Source organism: Puma concolor, chromosome C2, assembly GCF_028749965.1.
Source record: "Puma concolor isolate L17-30 chromosome C2, mPumCon1.1.hap2, whole genome shotgun sequence".
Classification (NCBI taxonomy): domain Eukaryota; kingdom Metazoa; phylum Chordata; class Mammalia; order Carnivora; family Felidae; genus Puma; species Puma concolor.
Genome location: NC_141675.1, coordinates 63106363 through 63127330, shown reverse-complemented (window position 1 = coordinate 63127330; position 20968 = coordinate 63106363). Strand labels below are relative to the sequence as shown.

The window sequence follows — 20968 nt, the reverse complement described above, 5'->3', positions numbered from 1 at the left end:
ATATCAACAGTGTACTGGAGGAGATGATGTTTGCCTTGGGTCTTAAAAGATGGGTCGACTGAACCTGTGAAGAAGTGTAATCCACCCTACACACCACTGCCTGCTTAATTTTCCTAAGGCACAGTTCTGATAATGTCATCCCTTTATTCAGTATTTTCAAGATCTCACGATTATTTTCAAGATAAAGCCCCAACGTTTTGTTTCTCATTCAAAGTCCTTCGTGGAATGTGCCCGGCCTATCTTTACAAACCTGTTTCCGGTAAAGTGTTTTCTTGAATCTCATCACTCAGGCAGACTAAGATTCTTAACACTTCTGGCCATACCTCATGCTTTCCCATCTCTCTTGCTATTTCCCCTATCTAGAATACCCTTGAATTAAAGGCAAAATTTGGGGCTTTATCCTGAAAATAACTAAAGGATCTTGAAGATTCCGAGTAGGAAAAATATTATCAGAACTGTGCTTTAGGAAGATTAGTGAAGCAGTGGCATGTAGGGTGGATTGGAAAAGGAGGTTCTTGGAGCTAAGGAGCCCATGCTCCATGACCATATGCTGTATTGTCTGGGAGGCACAAGTGCACAGATTGCCCATTTAGTGTGCTCAAGAAACCACTATGATTACTGATTTTGTAGAGATTGTGGACACAAAAGTTGTGAAAAGCTCAGCATAACATTAACACAACAGAAACAGATGTATCAAAATAGTATTCACTATCTTGGCTTCTCTGCATTGGTGCTTCCCCTGCAGCCGGAAATTAAAATGTCTCCTAGAACCCTTAAGAATGTCCAATGTCTTGGGGGACCTGGGGGGCTCAGTCAGTTAAATATCTGACTTCAGCTCAGGTCATAATCTCACAGTTTGTAGGTGCAAGCCCCGCGTCGGGCTCTGTGCTGACAGCTCACAGCCTGGAGCTTGCTTCGGATTCTGTGTGTGTGTGTCTCTCTCTCTGCCCCTCCCCTGCTCACTCTCTGTCTCTCAAAAATAAATAAACATTAAAAAAAAATTTTTTTTAAAAGGATGCCAAATGTCTTGATGAGTACAATATATACAATTTCAGAGTTTCAGTTCAATGCCAACTAGCTAAGTGAAAACTGTGGTGATATTTTTGCCTATATACTATCATTTCTAAATGATCATAAGCCCAGACCAATTTTGGAATTATTCAGTTTCTCTATGCAACAGAAAATTCTTTTTCTTCAGCCTTGAAAAGTATTTTTTAAGAGTGTTTATAGAGTTTATCTGAAAAATTTTCTATTAAAACCCAGTATAACAGCACTGTATTTTTAAAAACATTTGAAGTCCAAATATTACCATATATCAGACTTCTAGTACATCTACATGAGCTCTCAAAGTAGATAATTCAACAGATCAATTCGCACAGTTTCTTCTGGATACAATTGATTCTCCATACAGAAATTGTTTCTTTCTCAGTCTCAGAACTGTGGTATGCTTCCTTACCTTAACCTTTGAAAATGGACTGCTTATAAAACATTATGGGACATGCATCATCATTAAAAAAAATAGGGCTTTACCTCCATAGGTATGTTTCTGGGAAAAGTGAGTATAAATCAAATTTTTGTAAGTCAAATCATATTTTAAGTGTCTCAGGGGACCTCATTATTTAATAAAATAGCATGGAGAGAATAATCACATTGTGATGTGGCTTTTCATAAAGCAGGGCACACCTGTATCACACTCTGTCATGGCTATGGGCTTCACTCTATAGCTGAGTTTGAGGGTAGCCAGGTCTGCTTGGACTCAAGTCAAGGGAATTAAGTTACTGAGTACTGAGGATCTTGTTACAAGGCAGTCTTCTTTATAAGCTGTGTCAGCATGGGTCCTACAGTTAGTGCTTTATAAAGACATGGAAAATCTGCTATATCTATATGTTTAAAAGTGTATTCAGCAAATTAATTTGCTTTGATGATGTCTATATTTTCTTATGTCAGCCACAATCATTTGTTTGAGTAAAGAATATTAAAGCAGGGCATTTGTAAATTTCACAGATCTTTTAGTTCCTGGCCGGGATCTAGACTTGATCAATAGGTTATGTATTGATAGTAAGCATAGCAACTAGATTTGTGAAAATCAAAATTTAAAAACACTAAAAAAACAAAAAAATCACGTAAACAAAATATTTTTTAAAAAGAAAAAGCACTTGCTAATCCCATTTAAAAACACTGTCTCTTTGAATTGTCTGTGTGGCTTCCATCTTCCAGGGAGAGAATATGGTAAAACGGAAACATTAGAGGGCTTTGAAGTATGACTTTGTATGTATTATCCAGAAAGGCTTGCAATCAGGCAGCCAGGGGAAGAGCAATGTCTCTGTCAGTGAGTCTCAGTGGCCCTCATCATGTGGCCCAGGCCCTGTTGCCTCATCTGAGAGATGATCAGGACACTGCTTGTATGGGATAAACTGAGTATAACCCTGGTTCATACTGTCATATTGACGGTAGGAACAAGTACACAAGAATCCTTGAAAATATGTAGCTAAAATCCAATCACACACACACACACACACACACACACACACACACACACACACACACACACACTGGTGCCTATTCAAACTGCAATGTTAAGATTTAGTTGCACCAGCCAGTTTTATATACACCAAATACCTCAGGCTTCAGCAATTTGAGGGGACAATTTACTGAGCAAAGAAAAAATATGTCATTATAGATTGGAATGGAAAAGGCAGTGTCCAAGACCACTGCGTGCGTGCACACACACACACACACACACACACACTAAACTTTATCATTATGCCAATTATAGAATGACAGAATTTGGAGGTTTAAGTAGCTCCTTTTTTCAAATTTCTGCTATGCAGCAGACATTGCATAGTAGGTACTTTGTATATATTGTCTTAAAAATTCTCACAATAACCCTGTAATATATACATAGTCATTTCCATCACACAGAGGAGAAAATGGGGACTTACAGATATTCAGCAATTTGCCCAAGATTACACAGCTGGTAAAAGGTAGAACTGGGATTTATTTTTTTTAATGCTTATTTATTTATTTTTGAGAGAGAGAGACAAGGCGGAGGGGCAGAGAGAGAGGGAGATAGAAAATCCCAAGCAGGCTGTGCAGCTGTCAGTGCAGTGCCCAATGCAGGGCTTGAACCCATGAACCATGAGACCATGGTCTGAGCTGAAACCAAGAGTCAGACACTTAACTGACTGAGCCACCCAGGTAGCTTGGGTAGAACTGGGATTTAAACCTCCAAAGGTTTGACTCTTAAAATCTTTCAACTTTATCTTGCTATTTCAGAATTTATCTAATGTATAATGGCTCTGAAATCTGAATACTGCTATCTTTTACTGACACTGGCAACCGTGGCTTCCAGAAGAGTTCCAGAATCTTTGATGGTATTTGTCCATCTTTGTAGTCCCCCAAGAGGGCTCACTTAATCATATTTACAAATCTAGCTTTTAATTCTTGAAGATCCCAACTTTTAGCTAGTGACCACTTAGAATGCTGACAGCTTCCAGGCTCCAGAACCACCTCTCTGAGTAATGAAATTAGAAGATGCAGATGTCACCCAGACTCCTGAATTCTTTCTACCCCAGGTTAAGAACCTCTTCTCTAGAGAATATTATGGAGGAGAAAACTAGAACTTAAGTGTTCATACAAAAAAGCTTTAAATGTGGCTGTGTTCTAGGTTCAGTATATTCGGTGTGTGATCGAATTCAAGAACCTTTCAGAGAGACAACACCATACTAAGTAGTTAGTGATATAAAACAGTGTGTTAGCCTATAGGAAGGTGGGTTAGGGGTACGAAAAAGAGGTAATAGTTACTTTAGCTTTATAGTTCACAGAGCATTTTGAGATGTTAATCCCTTTGAGGAAGGAATTTCCCTGCTGCACTGAGAAACCAAAGCGTGGAGAATATAAGGCATGGTCTCCTTCAAGAAGCCTATGGCTGAGAGGGGAAGGAAGATGTGGAAACAAAGAACTCTAATGTAAGGAGGGAGAGATAAATGTCAGCAAAATAGTGGGGTGGGGGTGAGAAGGAAGTGGAAGCATTTGTCATTCTGGGTGCTGACCAGAACCCATGAAAACCTCTCTGATGGCATTTGTCTTGAGTCCAGCAGTCAATTGATGAAGAGGGTGAGAGTTTCTCCAAGGGGGTAGAGGAGTTGCAGCTTTTGAAGGGATAGGTTCATCGACTCCATCCTCTCCCAGGACCAAAGCAGACAGCAGGATTTGAAAAGAGGTTCAGTCATGGAGGTGTCGTGATCTAAGACAGAAGGGAAAAAACAAAACAAAACAAAACAAAACCTGGCTAGGCACATCCTAGAGCAGCGTTTTCCAAACTTCCACGTTCAAGTGAATCTCTTGTTATAGAGCCAATTTTTGATTTAGTAGGTTTGGATTAGGAACTGAGATTCTGTGTTTCTAATAAAGTCCAGGTGATGGTTAATGTTGCTGATCTGGGAACCACACTTAGAGAAGCATCCACTTCGCCCAGGAGCGTTAGAAACGCAGACTGCTTGGGTCTCCACTCCAGACTTACTGAATCTGAATTCGCATTTCAATAAGATCCCCAAGGGATTCATACGCACATTTAACTTTGAGAAGCACTTTTCTAGGTTATTGTTTGATCGGTAGAAGGGGCTCAAGGAGGTCCAAACTTTCCCCGGTATCGCATACCAGCAGTCTGGTTTCTCTCCAGAGCTCCTGTTCCCACGGGCAAAGATTTGTGCCCCGTGAAGCTGCTCCTCCTGATCCTAAACCAGTAGCAACTCTGGGAGTTGATCGCCTCGTAATCCTCGTAGCTGGGTTCCTTTCCACCCCAACCGGCGCTTCCCCGGGGCGCTCCAGCTGTTTCCCACCCCCACGCCCAGGCAGCTACTGTGCACAGCTGGAGCCCTAGGCGGCGGGCGCCCCCGGAGCTGCAGCGGCCGGGGAAGCCAGGCGGGGGCGCCGCAGACTAGGCTGTGCAGGAGGAGGCCTTTCCGAGCCCGCAGAGGGCAGCCCGAGCGACCGGCGGGGGAGCGCGAGCTTCGCATCTGGTGCCAACCAGCACGGCCCTGGCGCGGCCCCACATTCCCACACGGCGGGAGTGGCGGCTCGCTACCTGGGAGGCGGCGCGCATCACCCCAACCTGTGTTTCATAAACCTGTTGGGAAATAGTTCCCAGCCTCAAGGGCCAGTAATCAGCCCGACCTTGTCTCGAAAGAACTGCTGATTATAATCCCCGAGCTGGGCGAAGGCCTCGGGGACCTAGATTTTAAGTCGACTATATAATACCATTATCATTATTATTAAAAAAGCCAGCCACCCCGCCCCACCTTCCCTTATACGCACTTCTGAAGTTGGGGGGTGGAGGGCTGTTGAACGACCAGAGGGTTGCAGCAGGATTGTAAAACCTAACGATTTGCTAAGAAATCCGGGGCCGAAAAACGCAATTTACAAAACGGCAAGTTTTACAAGGTACAGAAGGTAACTGGGCAGAAAACGCACCGCCTCCCAACCCTCGCCGCGCGTGCTCGCAGGAGCTGGCTGGCTCCGAGTGCGCCTCTCTCCAGCCGCGCCGCTGGGGCCGCGCGAGGATTTCGCAGGAAGAGGAGGCTGCCGCGGGGCCTCGGACCCTGGCATCCGTGCATCTCAGAGAGGGCCACCAACGCTGCCCTGAGCCCCCTGAGGCCGGCGGCGCCCCTTCCACGACTGGTCGCGGAAGTCACGCTTTCCCTGCTCCTCCTTGGCCTCAGCCCCGCTGTCTCTCCTCGCTGGTGTTTGAAGCAAGCATTTCACCGCGAGCTTTCCTTTCAGGGCAAAGCGCAGTGGACAGTTTAAAGTTAACACCTTCACGCAGCCACTGCTGCGGGGATGTGCGCATTTCCCTTTGCGTATGTGTAGGAGTGTGTGTTTCTCCAAGAATGTCAGACTAAACGGACAGTCTTAACATTTATTAAAGCCTACGTGTTCTGTCTCGAGGCTTATCGGGTTTGTCCAAACTTTGGTGTGTGTGTGTGTGTGTGTGTGTGTGTGTGTGTGCACGCGCGTGCGCGCGTGTCTCCACCCTCCTCTCGCCTCCCCACCCCCGCCCGTGCAGGGCGAAGTAGTCCTATATAGCGATGATAAATATCCCTGTTGATCACTTGATTGATTACCTCCCTGAAAGGTCACGCGGGCTCGCAGTAATTTCCTTTTGCCTAAGGCTCCCTTTTCACTTTTACTCCAGCACGACAGCTCCGAGTACACGGGATCTTTATTTTTTATTTTAACCCCTAAATGCAACCCCTCCCGAAAACAATGCAGACAAGAAAAATCGAATAAAATCAACTCGAGACCTTTTAGCTCACTCGCAGTCGCCTTCCCCATCTCGCTCCTTTCTTTCTTCTGGCCCCCGCCCCTCCTACTCCGACCCCTTCTCCCCAACTCAAATGTATTCTAGACACTATTTAATAGATGAGTGTCTTGCAAGTAAACTCGGGCGTCCCTTGGGTCAGCATTTCATGTCTGTGACTCTCTCTTTCTCCCGTGGACTAAAAATTCGGATTTAAACCACTAGACAAGCTATTAATTTAGCTAGACTACCCAGGGTCCTGAACCCAATTAATTTCTAATAATTATAGCCCAAGGGGGCTAGATAGATCTCCCTGCCTCTTTCTTTTATTGCCACTCCACGCCACCGAGGTCAGCGTATAATAATAAAGTGTATATTTTGAAAGCGATCTCCAGAACAGTGAGTTATTGCAATGAATGAAAATTGTTTCCATTTTGGCTAATTGAGCCCGTGGCCGAAAGCTAGAGCTCTGAGACTAAATAAAGAGGACTGTTTCCTTTCAACATGAAGAAACCCCTGCCTAGCTCTGGTCACCCAGCGAGAGTTTAATTTCTTAACAGCCAACCTGAAACCCAGCGTTGGGTAAACAGTATTAATAATTGCATTACAATGATTAAATTAATCTTGCTGGTAGCCAGGAGAATATAGGTTGAATAGCAAGATGTAAAGTTCACTGCACAAAGACAATAGGCCAAGAAATACCTCCATAAAGAATTCAAACTTTCTTCCAAAGATACAGTGGGGCTGGTTCAATTATAATTCGAGGAAAGGACAAGTTTCTGTTGCATGTAATGTATTGAAAATCAGTTCTTTGCCGTTTCTAGGATTTATTAAAGAAACATGGTTGTCCTCTTCAATGACCCCTCTTCTTCATCTCTGCTTCTCCTTAAAAAAAAAAAAACCTCCAAAAAAAAAAAAGAAAAAAAAAAACCCAACAAAAACCCCGACACAAAATATGACAGTAATAAAACAAGCAAATCCAAACAGTCCGTAAGCTCAACGACTTTCCAAGGAGGCACTGTTTCCAGGATTCCCGTTTCCGTTGGAGAAAATGCAAGAAAACGTTGGTACTCATGCCCCTCAAGGAAACGAATTTCAGGAGAAGAGAAAAAGGTGGGTGGTGGGGAATCGGGCAGCGAGGGTAGCTCGGCCAACTTGTTGGAGGCCTCTTGTCTCTTGGGCGAGCGACAGCTTGGATGTCCCGTCAAAGGATTTTGGGAATCCGTGGGGCCGCTGACCAGAAAGTCACCTGCTTGGGTCTCACGGCTGAGACTTGGGACAGGTGGAACTGACGGGGTTCACGTACTTAGAAGTGGGAACCCGCCCAGGTCGGCACGCTCAGGCAAGCCGCGCTGCAGGCGGCGAGCGCAGTCCGCTGCTTGCTGGGCGTTTGCTCCATCAGGTTAAACACACTTGAACTAGCAACTTAGCTTTTTTTTTTTTTTTTTTAACTAATACTCAAGGCAGAAAGCAAATGAGGAAGAAAAAGAGAGAGGGAGAGAAAGGAAGAAAGAAAAGAAAAACCCAGCTTTCAGGTTTGAAAATAAAAGTGATGATGTTGCGAATACTTCACTAAAAAAACAACAAAAAGAATGATGCCTTGTCTAGTCACAATGCTTTGGCCCTAGGGCACAGAGGAGTTTGTGTTTATTATTTCAGTTGGAAGAGGTTGGATTTGCTCGTGTCCCGAAACTCTTGGAAAGACCAGGCATTCGCTGAGGCGGCCGCGACCCCAGGGACTTTAAAAACGAGAAGGGGAGGGTGTTCCAGCGACGCCTCATCTCTTGCCCTTCGCCGTCTAGAAAAGTTGACGGATCTTTAAGTTTGGGGACTCAGATTTGATTTTCTTGAGTCCTTCATATCCTATTCAGTTCCCTTCACAGCCCCTACCCCACCCCTAGCCCGCCACGTGGTTTGTAATTTCTCAGCAGAAACAATCACCGCAGCTTCACAGGTGGGTTTTCTATTTAATCTTGGGTCTGGTTCCGTGGTACCTTCGTTTCCTAGAAAATTCTCTGGCACGTCTCTTAACCTCCTCTCCGCGAGTGGACCAGGATATATACCCCCCGTGGGGATGAGATGGAAGGAATTAATGAGAGCAGTGGAGGGGAGGATAGTAACTCCTTTTTATTATTTTTTTAAGCTCCCCGGGGCTGAGGAGGTGAAATGAAAAGTCCAAGGCTGAGCCTCCTACTGTGCAGGGCACTCTTCCTGCCTAGGGGTCTCCTTCTCCCCTCCTGCGGGAAGAGGCCATTGAGGTTCTGACAGATGGGTGGGGCCTGATCCTCCTGTGCCTTCTCTGTGTCTTTTGGCCAAGGTGAGGGTCCCCAGGGAGTCCTTAAACTGATCAGAAGCAGCTTCTGTGAACATCTTGATGGCCAGTCTAGTGTTTCTCTCCCTAGAGATTCTATTACCTTTCTGATGGTTCTCAACCCCAACTTCTCCTTTTCTTCTGAGGAAACTTAACTGTTCATCTGAGGGAAGGCACTCCTCCATCGAAACTGAGAAGAGCCAGTGAATTCGAATTCACAGACCTCTGGGTACCCAAAGCCTGGTGTTTTTGCACCCACCTCTGCTGTGTAGAAGTACACCACAGGGCAACAGGAATTGTAGCAGGATTGGACCCCCCTCCCCCCACCTGCCTTTTCAGTCCAGAGGGAATGATAGAGTTCTCCTGTGCCCATCTGGTGCTTACCAGAACCTTCTCTTTTGGAAGTTGTTTTACTCCTGCTTTGTGTAATCACTTCATTTGCTCCCTTTATCTTTTTCTTACATTTCGACATTACACGTCTGTCTCTCTTGGGACCCTTACTTGGTTCTCCAGGGACCTCTATCTTACCGCCACATGCTCCCAGAATTACACAACTCTGGAGAAAGAAATGGTGGGCAACCTTAGCCAGGGTGATCCTTTGAATTTTGATTTCCTCAAACAGAGATATTCTATGAACCATTGATGAACCCCTCTTAGGGTTGAAACTTGCTGTTTGCTCACACTCCCAGTCCCAGTTTTGACAATAAATGACAACTGGCGCAACAGGGTATTCTCAATGATCTCTCTTCCCCTCCCCTGCCTTTCCTAAACTCATGCCCAGGACTTGCTTTTCTTTTCCTTCTCCTCTAACCGGATCATCAAGGATGTACTGTTGCAGCACAGAGACTGAAAAGATTGTAATTTTCTTTTACAGTGTCTGGCAGGATTTGCAACAGATATTAATGGGGACATAAATAGCTCATGGAAGGTATTGAACAAAACTGTTTAATGCAAGGCAGTTGTACCAAGAGAAAATCTATACGTAGTTGAGATTGATTCATACCTTGAACACAGCTGGCCCCTTTAGGATTTCCCCATTTCTATGTGCCCACTTCATTGGTAAATCCTGTAATTAAAGCAAATTCCAACAATTTATTTTTTTTAAGGGTGGGAAAGGACCCCCCCCCTCTTTCTTATGACCCTAAAGGTTGTGGGTTTAAGCAAGTGAGTGAAATGGCAGGCAGGCAGAGCTGGGGCAACCGGAGATGGGGGCAGCGGTGGGGGAGGCCGGAAGGTGACGGCCGACCTTAGGGAAGCAGGAGGTCTTGGATGTTAAATGCCCGAGCCTGCCCGGACCTGGGAATCAAAGGTGATCATTACTACTTGATGGGAATAGACCACTGAAATGTTCCAAGAATGGCAAGTATTGGTAGTATACTTAACATCGAGAAAGAAAACAGTTACTTGTTCTACTTTCAACTCCGAAAGCACAAGCCGAAATAGCTTCAGTAGCAGTAAGAGCGGCGGCAGCAGATTTCCTGAAGTTCAGGATGATTCTCACTTTCTCCTGGATCATTTAAGAGTCCTGTCCTTCTAGTTCTTTAATATGGAAAAAGGTTTTAAAAGCCCCACTTCTTGTTTTCTCCGTGGATGTATAGAAAATTTCCTGCAATTTATGGTGGGAAAAACAATAATAGTAATGATACAGGCTTATAGGTGATTCCAACACGAAATCAGTCCTTTGCCCTAGTCTTTTTATTTCCCCCCCCCTCCCCGCCTTTTTTGGGGGCGAGGTGTCTGCTCCCCTCTGGCTCCCTGTGCTCGCTCCCCGCCCCCCGCCGCCCTCCCCGTGGCTCCCTTTCTCCGCCTCCTCGGCGATTGCCATCTGACAAGATCTCCAAATCAAAGTGATAAATCGCTCCAAACTTTTTTTGGCGGCGCTGAGATGTTGGAGGGGCGTCTAGCGCGCATGTGCGAAGGTGTCCGAACTGACAATGCTGGAGAGATAGCGAGTGTGGATTGAGAGAAAGGGAGAGAGGGAGGGAGAGAGAGTGAAAGAGGGAAAGACAGAGAGTGAGTGTGTGTAAGTGTGTGTGTGTGTGTGTGTGTGTGTGTGTATGAGAGAGAGAGAGAGAGAGAGAGAGAGAGAGAGAGAGAGAGAGAGAGAAGCGAGGGAGGGAGCGAGAGGGAAAGCAAAAGAAGGAAAAGATCCAAGAAAAAAAAACCCCAACCACACACCAGCGGCTGCAGGACTGGGCACAGCATGAGATCCAAAGGCAGGGCAAGGAAACTGGCCACAAGTAGGTGCAATATCCCTTTTCTATTGGCTTTCCCCCTCCTCTGCCATCTTGCATATCTGTCTCCAGCGCTCCGGGAGGGAGCGCGCAGCTGCCTCTCGCGCCGGGGCCCCGGGCGGAGGGCAGGCGCAGCGCAGCCCCAGCAACCTGCCGGTCCCAGCCTTCGCGCCCGGCCGCCCGCGCTCTCGCTCTTGGTTTGGGCGCCAGAGGAGCCGGGGCAGCCCTTAGCCCCGTGCACCGACCAGCTGTGGCAACCCCGGGGTGGGGGTGGGGGTGGGGGTGGGGGCAGCCAAGACCGGGGTGGGAGGGAGAAGAGCGCGCGAGAGCAAGCGGGAAGGGGTGGGGTGGGGTGGGGGGGAGAGAAGACGAGAGAGTCTCCCCCTCCCCTCCCCTTCCCCCCAGGCGGAGGAGAGTTGCCTCTGGCCAACCAGCTAGTCCCGGGTATGGGAGGGGGAGCGGGGGATGGGGGGGCGGTCTGGGGATGGGAGCTTTTTCGAGCCTTGGTTTGTTTCTGGGGTTTGGGGTGGGTGGCAGGCTCGGAGGGAGCCACAGTGGCGGCGGCGGCGGGCAGCAGTGGTGGAGTTGGGAAAAGTTGCGAGGCGGCCGCTGGAAGTTGCGCGGGCTGGCGGGCTGCGCCGAGCTGCGCCGAGCGGCGGTTGCGGTAGTGGGCGCTGTGCGCTCGGCGGTGCTCTCCGGCGTGCGCCGCGCGGCTGGACGACTGGGGTGGGGAGTGGGGGAGACGAGAGTGGGGGTTGTAGTCGCAGTGTGTGTGGTGGTGGTGGTGGGGCACAGGCAGTGCGGAGCTACCGGCTCCGCGGAGCCAGGGGCAGGTGAGGAGAGGCCAGGCCCCGCGAGCGCGTGGAGAGTGAGGAGTGCAGGGAGCGCAGCCAGCGGCGACAGCGGCGGAGGAGAAGGGGGCCGAAAGGGCCTGCTCCCGCTAGCGAGCTCCAGGCTGGCCGGGCGCCGAGTGACCCCCAGGGGGCGGGCTGCCGGGACCTTAGGCCGCTGAGAGAGCGCGGAAGAGCCTCTTGCTCTATTTCTGGATGCAGCCGGGGTCTCGGGTCACTCACCCTCCCCGGCGCCCCCTGCCTGCCCGGCGTGGAGCGGCCTTGGTCACGCGGGACCAGGGAGATTGGGTTCAGTGCTGGGGCGGCAGGGCCCCCATCCCCCACTCTTCTCGCAGAAGTGTTAGGGGACTTCGCCTGGAATTGTCCGCCGAGCCGACACTGTTTGGAAAGGCGGAAGCCTCGATCGGGACTCTAGGCGTTAGGAATGGGTTTGCCCAAAAGCTTCTACCACAAGTCTAAGGGGACTCTGAGGTGCTGAGACCCGGAGCAAACCCTAGCAGTCCAAAGCCCTCTCCTCGAGGTGTCAGCTCGCGAGGCTGGAGCAGCCTCGGGAGGGGACAGGCCGCCGTTCGCTCTCCCACTCGCCGAAAACAGCTAATTGTTTTGCTTGTGGACCAGAGAAAGGGGAGATAGGGGTGGGTAGGATGCTTCTCCCCAGGAAAATCCCCAATCTCCCCGCCCTCTTCTCTCTTGCATATTAAAAGCAAGTACGTCCCCAAGCCTTCCAGCCTTCCAAGTCCCCTCAGCAGCCGCGCCTTAAGGCAGCGGCACCTCTGCGGGCTGGGTTTCTTTGGCAGTGGGAATCCAAGGTCTAGCCCAGCGAGATGGTGTCATCGTAGGCGTCTTTCCAGTGCTTCGTCCAGTCCTCACTCAAGCACTCCTCCACTTCCCAATACGTTTCCTTTCACCCTGGTCTCTGGGATCAACCTAAATATAGGGCTCTTGGGTCATCAGTACATCTGTTTCTTTTTTGGATGTTGTTCATTTCACTTAGCTGCGACACTGTCAAAGAGAGCCAGTAGAAGTCCTGTTTTTTTCTTTTCACTTTTAAATGAGGCCGATGTCTTTATTTTCATCTGAGGAGGAATTAAATGTACATATGCTTGGAGGCCTGGGGGCTTGAATTCCGGCTAAAGGTTTGGAGTGTGTGTGTGTGTGTGTGTGTGTGTGTGTGAGAGAGAGAGAGAGAGAGAGAGAGAGAGAGAGAGAGAGAGAGAGAGAGAGATTGGAGGCTGGGGGGGGGGGAAGAGAACGGTTTTGGGGGGGCGTGGAGAGCCTATTTCAACCATGCCTAAATTATGAAATGAAAGCCGAATGCTTTGCGCCTGATCGCCCGGTATCCGCCGAAGTGAAAGCAGAACACAAAACCCTTCGAATTTTCTTGAGCAACTTTTTTCAACTGTTTTAATTGCCAAGCTATACGCCGCCCTATTAAAACATTCCCGCACGCACAGCCCGCTCAACATCCAGAAACAGAACCTCGTTTTCCGATCTGATGAGACTTGTCATTCATCCAGTAGGAGACCTACTCATTTTGTCTCTAGTGTCTCTAAGGATGCCGCCGCCGCTGTCTGATAACTAGATAGGAACTCTTACAAACTTCCCTTGCTGACCCTCGGGTTCCCGCTCGCGCTGCTCCAGCTGTTGCCACCGCGCAGCCTGCCCCGGGCAGGCAGAAGCGCTGCTTTATGCAATTCTTCAGTTACAATCTGGGTAATAAAGGAAATCATATCAAACTAGGGATTTTTTTTTGTATTTTAAAGCGCTATTTCCTTCCCCCTCTGCAGTGCGTGAGTTTCCTTGCGCGTGGCGGAGATAGTCAGTGACCCCTTGCCGTGCTGTCCAACGAAAACTTTGCCGCTCTGTCTCACCCGTTTCTTTCTTTTTCTGGGTTAGGAAGAGGCAGTGTGACCAGCCTACTTTAAAAAGCACACCTTTATGCTTTTTTATGCAGAGTAAACACTGCAATGGAAACATATCAGATAGGAACAGTAGTTTTCTGGAGTCTTGTTATTCTTTTTGTCTTTTGTAAATTTCTTTGGTGGCCAAGTCCTGTGCTGGTCTTGCCTACAGTACAGGATCCCATGGACCCTGACAGTACCCACTGAAGTTAAGCCCAGAATGAATGCATTGCCCATTTTCCAACTTACAGTGCTTGAGATATATATATATATATATATACATATATATATATATATATATATATATATATTTACACAATAGTTGAAAACGATAAATTCGTTGCAAATCATTTGGGAGGAATAAACCTTTTAATTAAAAAAACAAAGAAGGGAAAAGCAAGAAGATTGACATTTGTACTGTCTAAAGCCCTTGGCTTTTATTCCCATCTTTAAGAAAAGAAAACTAAAAGCCAAGCCGACTCTGGCAAGCGCCGGGAGGCTTCCCAGCGGTTTTTTTGGGCAGCTAGGATAGCACCTGGGCGGTGTCAGAATTGCCAGTTGTAACTTTTTTTCTCCTGGCGATGGGGAAGAAGTCAGGTTGGGTCTGCCCAGCTTGTCTTGAGCCGAAACACTGAAGCAACCCCCCCCACCCCACTTCCTTAAAGTGACACCCGGCAGGGTTTCAATCACAGCAACGAACGAGTTGCAACGTGTAACCCCCCTTAGCTACCGGCCCCCCAGAAGTCTCGTAAAGACCCAGAAGGCGATGCGCTTAGCAAGACCCCGGAGAGGGGGGCACTTGTTACTTGTACACTTGATCTCTGTTTAAAAAGAGGCTCTTAAATAGGTATGGTAGATGACGACCCTCCCTCACGTGCTTAAACTCCTCACCTTAGCAATACGTGAGATAACAAAGGAAACCTGCACCCAGGTTCCAGCCTGCACTCCCTTTAAACCCACCTATTTGTGTTTTTCTTCACTCTCAAAAAAAAAAAAAAAAAAAAAAATCGAAATACAGAGCTCTGTTTAAAAAACATATTTTACTTGTTTATTTCAGACTGCTTTTGAGGAGGAAAAACGCTCGCCCGACGGAGGCAGAGGCCCCTTCTAGGAAGGCGGTTTATTTGCCATTACTTGACCATTACCCTGGCTTAGGGCTTCTTTATTGCATTTGGCACTTGGAGCGCAGTCTTCCTGCAGCATTTCGATGTGTTTCGCCAAAAAAAAAAAAAAAAAAAATCTATGTTTAGGAGAAGGTTAATAACGCTTTTCATCCCCCCACCCCACCCCATCCTAAACACTGTGGAAGGGTATGGTTCATTAACTGCAGAGGCAGGAAGGCTGGAGAGAAGGGCTCCTTTTTCAGGCTTGTACTTGTGGGGGCTGAGAAGTCGCAGGTCTGGGCGACGCTGTGCACGTGAGTGTGTGTGGAAGTGTGCGTGAGCGCGTCTGTGCGGGGTAGCCCAGTTCTCCGGCTTTCTAAGCAGAGGCCTCTCCCTACTACCCGGGGCCGGGCCTCCTCTGCCGACAGACATTCAACACGTAGGACGCTTACTGAATAGAAATTAACGCGTCATTCTACGCAATTTTTGCTTTCTTCTTTTTTTATAAAGTTGAAGGCACTAACTCTGTAAGCGGTTTCCCTTTAAACATCTTGTCGTTTGGGAGTTTACTTTGTTTCATTTTTGCAAGTTGGGGCCAGGTTATCTCTGCAGACGTGGCCTGGGGCAGGAAGGACAAGGATGGAGACTCCGGGGGCAAGAAGGGCAAAAGAGGGCAAAGGAGAGCTGACTTGTTGCCCTCCGCACGTCTAGCTCGGTCCCCTCTCTCCCTGCACCTCCTCCCTTTTGCCTCTGCTGGAAGCGGCCCTGAAGTGGAGAAACTTGACTTGTCACCTTCTGGCCAGTGGCTCTCAGTCCTGTTCCCGAGGTACTCAGCCCCTGCCACCCCTCATCTCACAATTGTCTCAGACAGTGGGAGTGGGCTCCGTTGAGGAGTGGGGGGGGGGGGTGGAGCTGGGGAGGAACCTAGGGGCTGCCGGCCGTGTTCACCCAGGGAGGACCCCCCCGCACCTCCTGCCTCCCGCTGCTCAGCTCCTGGCTCCCAAACTTAGGCCAGAATTCTGCCCTCTCCAGCCTCAGAAGTGCTGCGTGCCTGGCCCACTGCTTCCCTCGAGCGTGGTTTGCACTGACGGTGCACACACACATGCACACGCGCGCACTTCTCTCTCTCTCTCTCTCTCTCACACGTCCGGGGTTAAGGAACACTCAAGTGAGGAGGGGCAGGCACACCTTCATTCACTCTCCCTGGTAGGGGAGAGAGGGACTGGGGAGGGCTGACGTGGGGGGCGGAGAGACGGGCCGGAGGAGACAGTCACACTGTAATGATGCTAGGCACATTTTTCTGGAGTGGTGGTTAACCCTTCCTTGGCTGGAACCCGTGCTCTAGGCGTTTTCTAAAAAAAGGTCTGTGGGGTCTGCTTTTCTCTGTGGCTGGGCAGCCCAGTATGAATCATTAGTTCCCTCCCCACCCCATTTGCCACGGTCCTTTTTCTAAAATTAGATTTCCCCCTTCCCACTCTTCTGGCCTTCTGAGTTTACTAGAGAATATTCAAGGAAATTGGCTGTGTAGTGAGAACAAGTGTGAGGAAGAGGATAGAAAGGAGACAAACAAATGGAGTGGAAAATAAGAGAGGGAGCAAGGAAGACAGAAGCAGTGGGCTTCTACTTCCAGATTTCCCATTTGCCCACAGGTTGATATGATATTTTCCTCCAGCAAATGAACAAAAGTATAATCCTTGTGAATCACCCTTGCTTACATGCCATACAAGAAACTTCAGAGGTGTTTCTACATAAGGAAGAAACTGTTTACAAAACTCTTTCAAAAGTGTTCTAGTTCAGCACTAAAAAGCTAAACACACTTGCCCTCCCTTGAAGTGCCCTGGCGAGGGCAGCTTATTTGAGTGCGGTTCAGATATTGCTGTGGGTATAACTAATGGCCTCTACCTATTTAGCTCAAGTGGGAGGAGAGAAAGGCCTGAATTCCTTGTCCAATAGGTCCCTTTGGAGACTGGGTTCTGGCTCCTGGCCAGTTCTGTACAATGTCAACATTGAATATTTGAATTCCCAGACTCTATTTAACAAGTTTCTAAATAAATAAACTCATTGTGTGTCTGTGTTTAAAATTATTTCACCTCTTTCATAAAAGCTACAGCATCTTATTACATTGGGCTTGCACATTGATTTTTTTGAAAAATAAACAAACAAACAGAGCTTAAGGCATTTTAATAGGCAGAGCTTCACTGTACGTATGTATGTTTTGTAAAGATGGTCTCTCACTTGTGGCTGGGTAGGCGCTATTTAGACGGATCTTAGGTTGGTCTGCAGGCTGTCATAGCGAATTATAATAAAAAATAAAGCTAAGTTCAGAAAGTCAGTGAGATATTAATCACATGGAAAGGGAGGCCTGAATGTGTAACTGTAGTGTCTTTAGATATTTGATGATTTTGTCTGCTGGGTCCTATAGGGGACAGGGAGATTCACTGGTGTGTCCTAAATGGCTATCTGTAGACTCCCCCAGTCCGTAGGTTTTGGTAGATGTAGAACTCTGCCCAGATGGTGTTTTCCTTCTGGGCATTTTTTCTTTATGTGTGTCTGTCTTTATAAGTTTGAAAGGGTAGATACACAAATGCTAGCCTCATGTTTCAGTTTGATTTTGAAAAAGACTACATGAATTCTATGTTTTTACTAATTCTTTAGCATTTGAACACCCACAGCATTTTAATGCAGAGAGGAACATACTTGTTCTAAGAAGTACGTGCGAAATTAAAAAAAAAAAAAAGCAAGCTCTAGTCCTCCTGAAAGTGTGGACCCCATCTGGAGTTGTTAGGAAAGAAAGTGGAATTCACTCTAATTTATGTGTATAAAGTAAAACATTATTAAAAAGAATGGGATTTGAAAGGACACATAGCAAAACCCATAAGGGTTCGTTGGTAACATGGAGAGCTCAAAGCCAAGAAAAAAATGCCACCAACTCGTGCAAACCCTAAAATAGACTACAATGACCTCAGCCATTTTCATTTTCAAAAATAATAGCCATGATTAAAATGGGGGGAGTGTTTTACTTGGAACCCTACTCTTCTGCATTATTATAAAAGCTGTTTTGTGGTTAAGGAACTGTTTCATTATAGAAAAAAAGCAAGTGAATTTTTAATCAAATTCCTGACTCTTCAAAAGCTCTTATTCTTGAATTACTTTTTGTTTTAATTTTAGTTATTATTCTTATTCATTAGCAAACATGCTCTTGGCTTGTATATTCTTTTATAACAAATCTAAGAAGAAGTTTCATTTAGAAAAGAGATTTTGCTAGTTCCCTTAGTAAACACCTGCCTAGGGGTCACCGACTATAAGTAACAGGAAGAACCAAGACTTTCTTAACCTTGCTCAAGAACTTGCCTAAAGGAATTAATTTTGTGTGTCAGAGTTGTTCAAATTATGACATTTTCGAAAGTCCTTGTATAGAGCACTTGGTGGGCTTTGGCAATGGGCAGGCTTGGATACAAATATCAGTGAGAGCTCTCTGTGTGCATGGACAAGCCACCTTCCCTTCTTTCAGGAACACTATAAATGTGCTCATCAGAGTTTGAATCTGGGTGTGGTCCCTGATTGAATAGCCAGGGGTCATCTACCACTCACTGAATGCCTCTGAATGTACCTTTCCTTGTAAAGTGGGAGTAAGAATACCCACCCATCTTGGGCTGCTGTGAGGGTTAACTGGGGTGATGCATGCAAAGTACCTAAGTCAAAAGTGATCACTCAGCAAATTTATCATTTTCCTTCCAATGTATCCATGAAATTTTCTGAAGAGGAATTTTTTTTTAAGATTTTATTTTATTTTTTTTAATTTACATCCAAGTTAGTTAGCATATAGTGCAACAATGATTTCAGGGGTAGATTCTTTAATGCCCCGTACCCATTTAGCCCATCCCCCCTCCCACAACCCCTCCAGTAGCCCTCTGTTCTCCATATTTAAGAGTCTCTTCTGTTTTGTCCCCCTCCCTGTTTTTATATTATTTTTGCTTCCCTTCCCTTACGTTCATCTGTTTTGTATCTTAAAGTCCTCATATGAGTGAAGTCATATGATAGTTGTCTTTCTCTGAGTGACTAGTTCCACTTAGCATAATACCCTCCAGTTCCATCCACGTAGTGGCAAATGACAAGATTTCATTCCTTTTGATTGCCAAGTAATGCTCCATTTTGTGTGTGTGTGTGTGTGTGTGTGTGTGTGTGTGTGTATACACCACATCTTCTTTATCCATTCATCCATTGGTGGACATTTGGGCTCTTTCCATACTTTGGCTATTGTTGACAGTGCTGCTATAAACATGGGGTTGCATGTATCCCTGAAGAGGAATTTTTTAGACATATTTCCCTCTGCTCTATTTTTTAGTAAAGTCTAATTTTTAGAAGTATTTGCATATATATAGTGAGCATTTTGTATGTCTTCTCAATAAATCATGCCCTGGGGATAAATTTGGGCACGTTGAAACTGTAAACTAAGCCAAAACAGGCAGTACATTTATTCCAAAAACAGGAGAATCTTCCATTTGGGGGGGGGGGGCACTGTGTAAATACAATGATTGGAATTTTAACCTTGCTCCGCTGATTTTGGCATTGAATGCACACACACTAAATTTAGTCGTGCATACTCTCCAGTTGTCATTAGACCATAATCCCTGTGTACGAACATCTTTTTTTTTTAAATTTTAACTTGTTTTATTTTTTATTTTTTTAAATTTACATCCAAATTAGCTAGCATATAGTGCAACAACGATTTCAGGAGTAGATTCCTTAATGCTCCTTATCCATTTAGCCCATCCCCCCTCCCACAACCCCTCCAGTAACCCTCAGTTTGTTCTCCATATTTATGAGTCTCTTCTGTTTTGTCCCCCTCCCTGTTTTTATATTATTTTTGTTTCCCTTCCCTTATGTTCATCTGTTTTGTCTCTTAAAGTCCTCATATGAGTGAAGTCATATGACTTTTGTCTTTCTCTGACTGACTAATTTCACTTAGCATAATACCCTCTAGTTCCATCCACATAGTTGCAAATGGCAAGATTTCATTCTTTTTGACTGCTGAGTAATACTCCATTGTGTGTGTGTGTGTGTGTGTGTGTGTGTGTGTGTGTGTGTATATATATATATACACCGCATCTTTATCCATTCATCCATCGATAGACATTTGGGCTCTTTCCATACTTTAGCTATTATTGATAGTGCTGCTATAAACATTGGGGTGCATGTGTCCCTTTGAAACAGCACACCTGTATCCCCTGGATAAATACCTAGTAGTGCAATTGCTGGGTCGTAAGGTAGTTCTATTTTTAGTTTTTTGAGGAACCTCCAAACTGTTTTCCAGAGTGGCTGCACCAGCTTGCATTCCCAACGAACATCTTATTTATAACGGAATGAGTTTTGTAAGTCACTTTACCACCGTAGCTGAATTGCTCTTCTCTAAGTGAGGAGAATAGACTAGAGCAGAGCTTGTAAACTCAAATGCCTACAGAAATTGGCAGGTGCAATAAATGAATGAAGCAAGGTGGGTGTAAGCACTAATCCATCTCCTATTTTATTTAAATTCTCGACACCCAGACTTGTATTCTAGAACAAGACAGAGTAGTGGGGACTGTGGCAAACCAGGAGTTCAAGCCTTGTCTAAAGGAGGCAGCTGCTACTTAGTTCCAGCTCACTGCTGCCACTTGGATAAGGGGCTCAGTGCTGCTGGGTCTTCCAGTTTTTAGGAGAAGTCACATACCCGGATTATTGTTTAAATTTTCTCTACTTTAAAATGTTGACTCAGCTAAAGGAAAAAACCCACAACAAACAACATTCTGCAGGTCTAACCGAACACCTCTGTCTGCTAGGACCCTGCTAGGACCCTGCTAGGTCTCACGGACCCTGGATTTGCAACGTCTGGATTAGATGACTTCCAAGGGTCCTTCGAAGTTCCAATATTTTACAATATCCACAAGGCTTCCTGAATATTATCTTGTATTTTTAAGATCCTTATCTCCCTGCTCCAACCCAAAGTTAATGTGTGTGTATGCATGTGTGTCTGTATATGCGTGTGTGTGTTTTGATAGGTGGAAGTACTTATTACAGAATCTGATATCTGGCCATTTATCTGGAAAAAAAGTTTTTCACAGCCATGTTGTGTCTTTCTTTCCCTCCATGCCGCTTTATCATTAATTGGCTTAAGAAAATAAACGGAAACACTCGCTCCCTCTCTCATAGCCACTGGCCACCATTCTTTCTTATTCTCACCCAACCCAATTCTTTGATTTGTGGGCTGGGGGTTGGAAGTAAATCATTAGG

General features: G+C 46.3%; 1 protein-coding gene and 1 long non-coding RNA gene across 7 annotated transcripts in view; one reads left to right on the top strand and one right to left on the bottom strand.

Moving 5' to 3' along the window:
* Positions 1-7912: 7912 nt before the first annotated feature.
* LOC147577288 (uncharacterized) lies at positions 7913-11101 on the bottom strand. Its single transcript, XR_015240111.1, has 4 exons — positions 10788-11101; positions 10014-10215; positions 9613-9675; positions 7913-8096 (listed from the first exon to the last, which is right to left on the bottom strand). It is a non-coding gene; the product is annotated as an uncharacterized LOC147577288 (long non-coding RNA).
* Positions 10485-20968, top strand: part of MECOM (MDS1 and EVI1 complex locus) — a 566599-nt gene continuing 556115 nt past the window's right edge. For 2 of the 6 annotated variants that reach the window (XM_086674675.1, XM_086674679.1), the window contains exon 1: positions 10485-10849. In XM_086674675.1, the coding sequence (XP_086530801.1) occupies positions 10813-10849 (37 nt within the window). In that variant the 5' untranslated portion in view covers positions 10485-10812. The remainder of the gene's footprint in view (positions 10850-20968) is intronic. The other 4 variants (XM_086674676.1, XM_086674677.1, XM_086674678.1 and 1 more) reach the window with 3 other exon arrangements.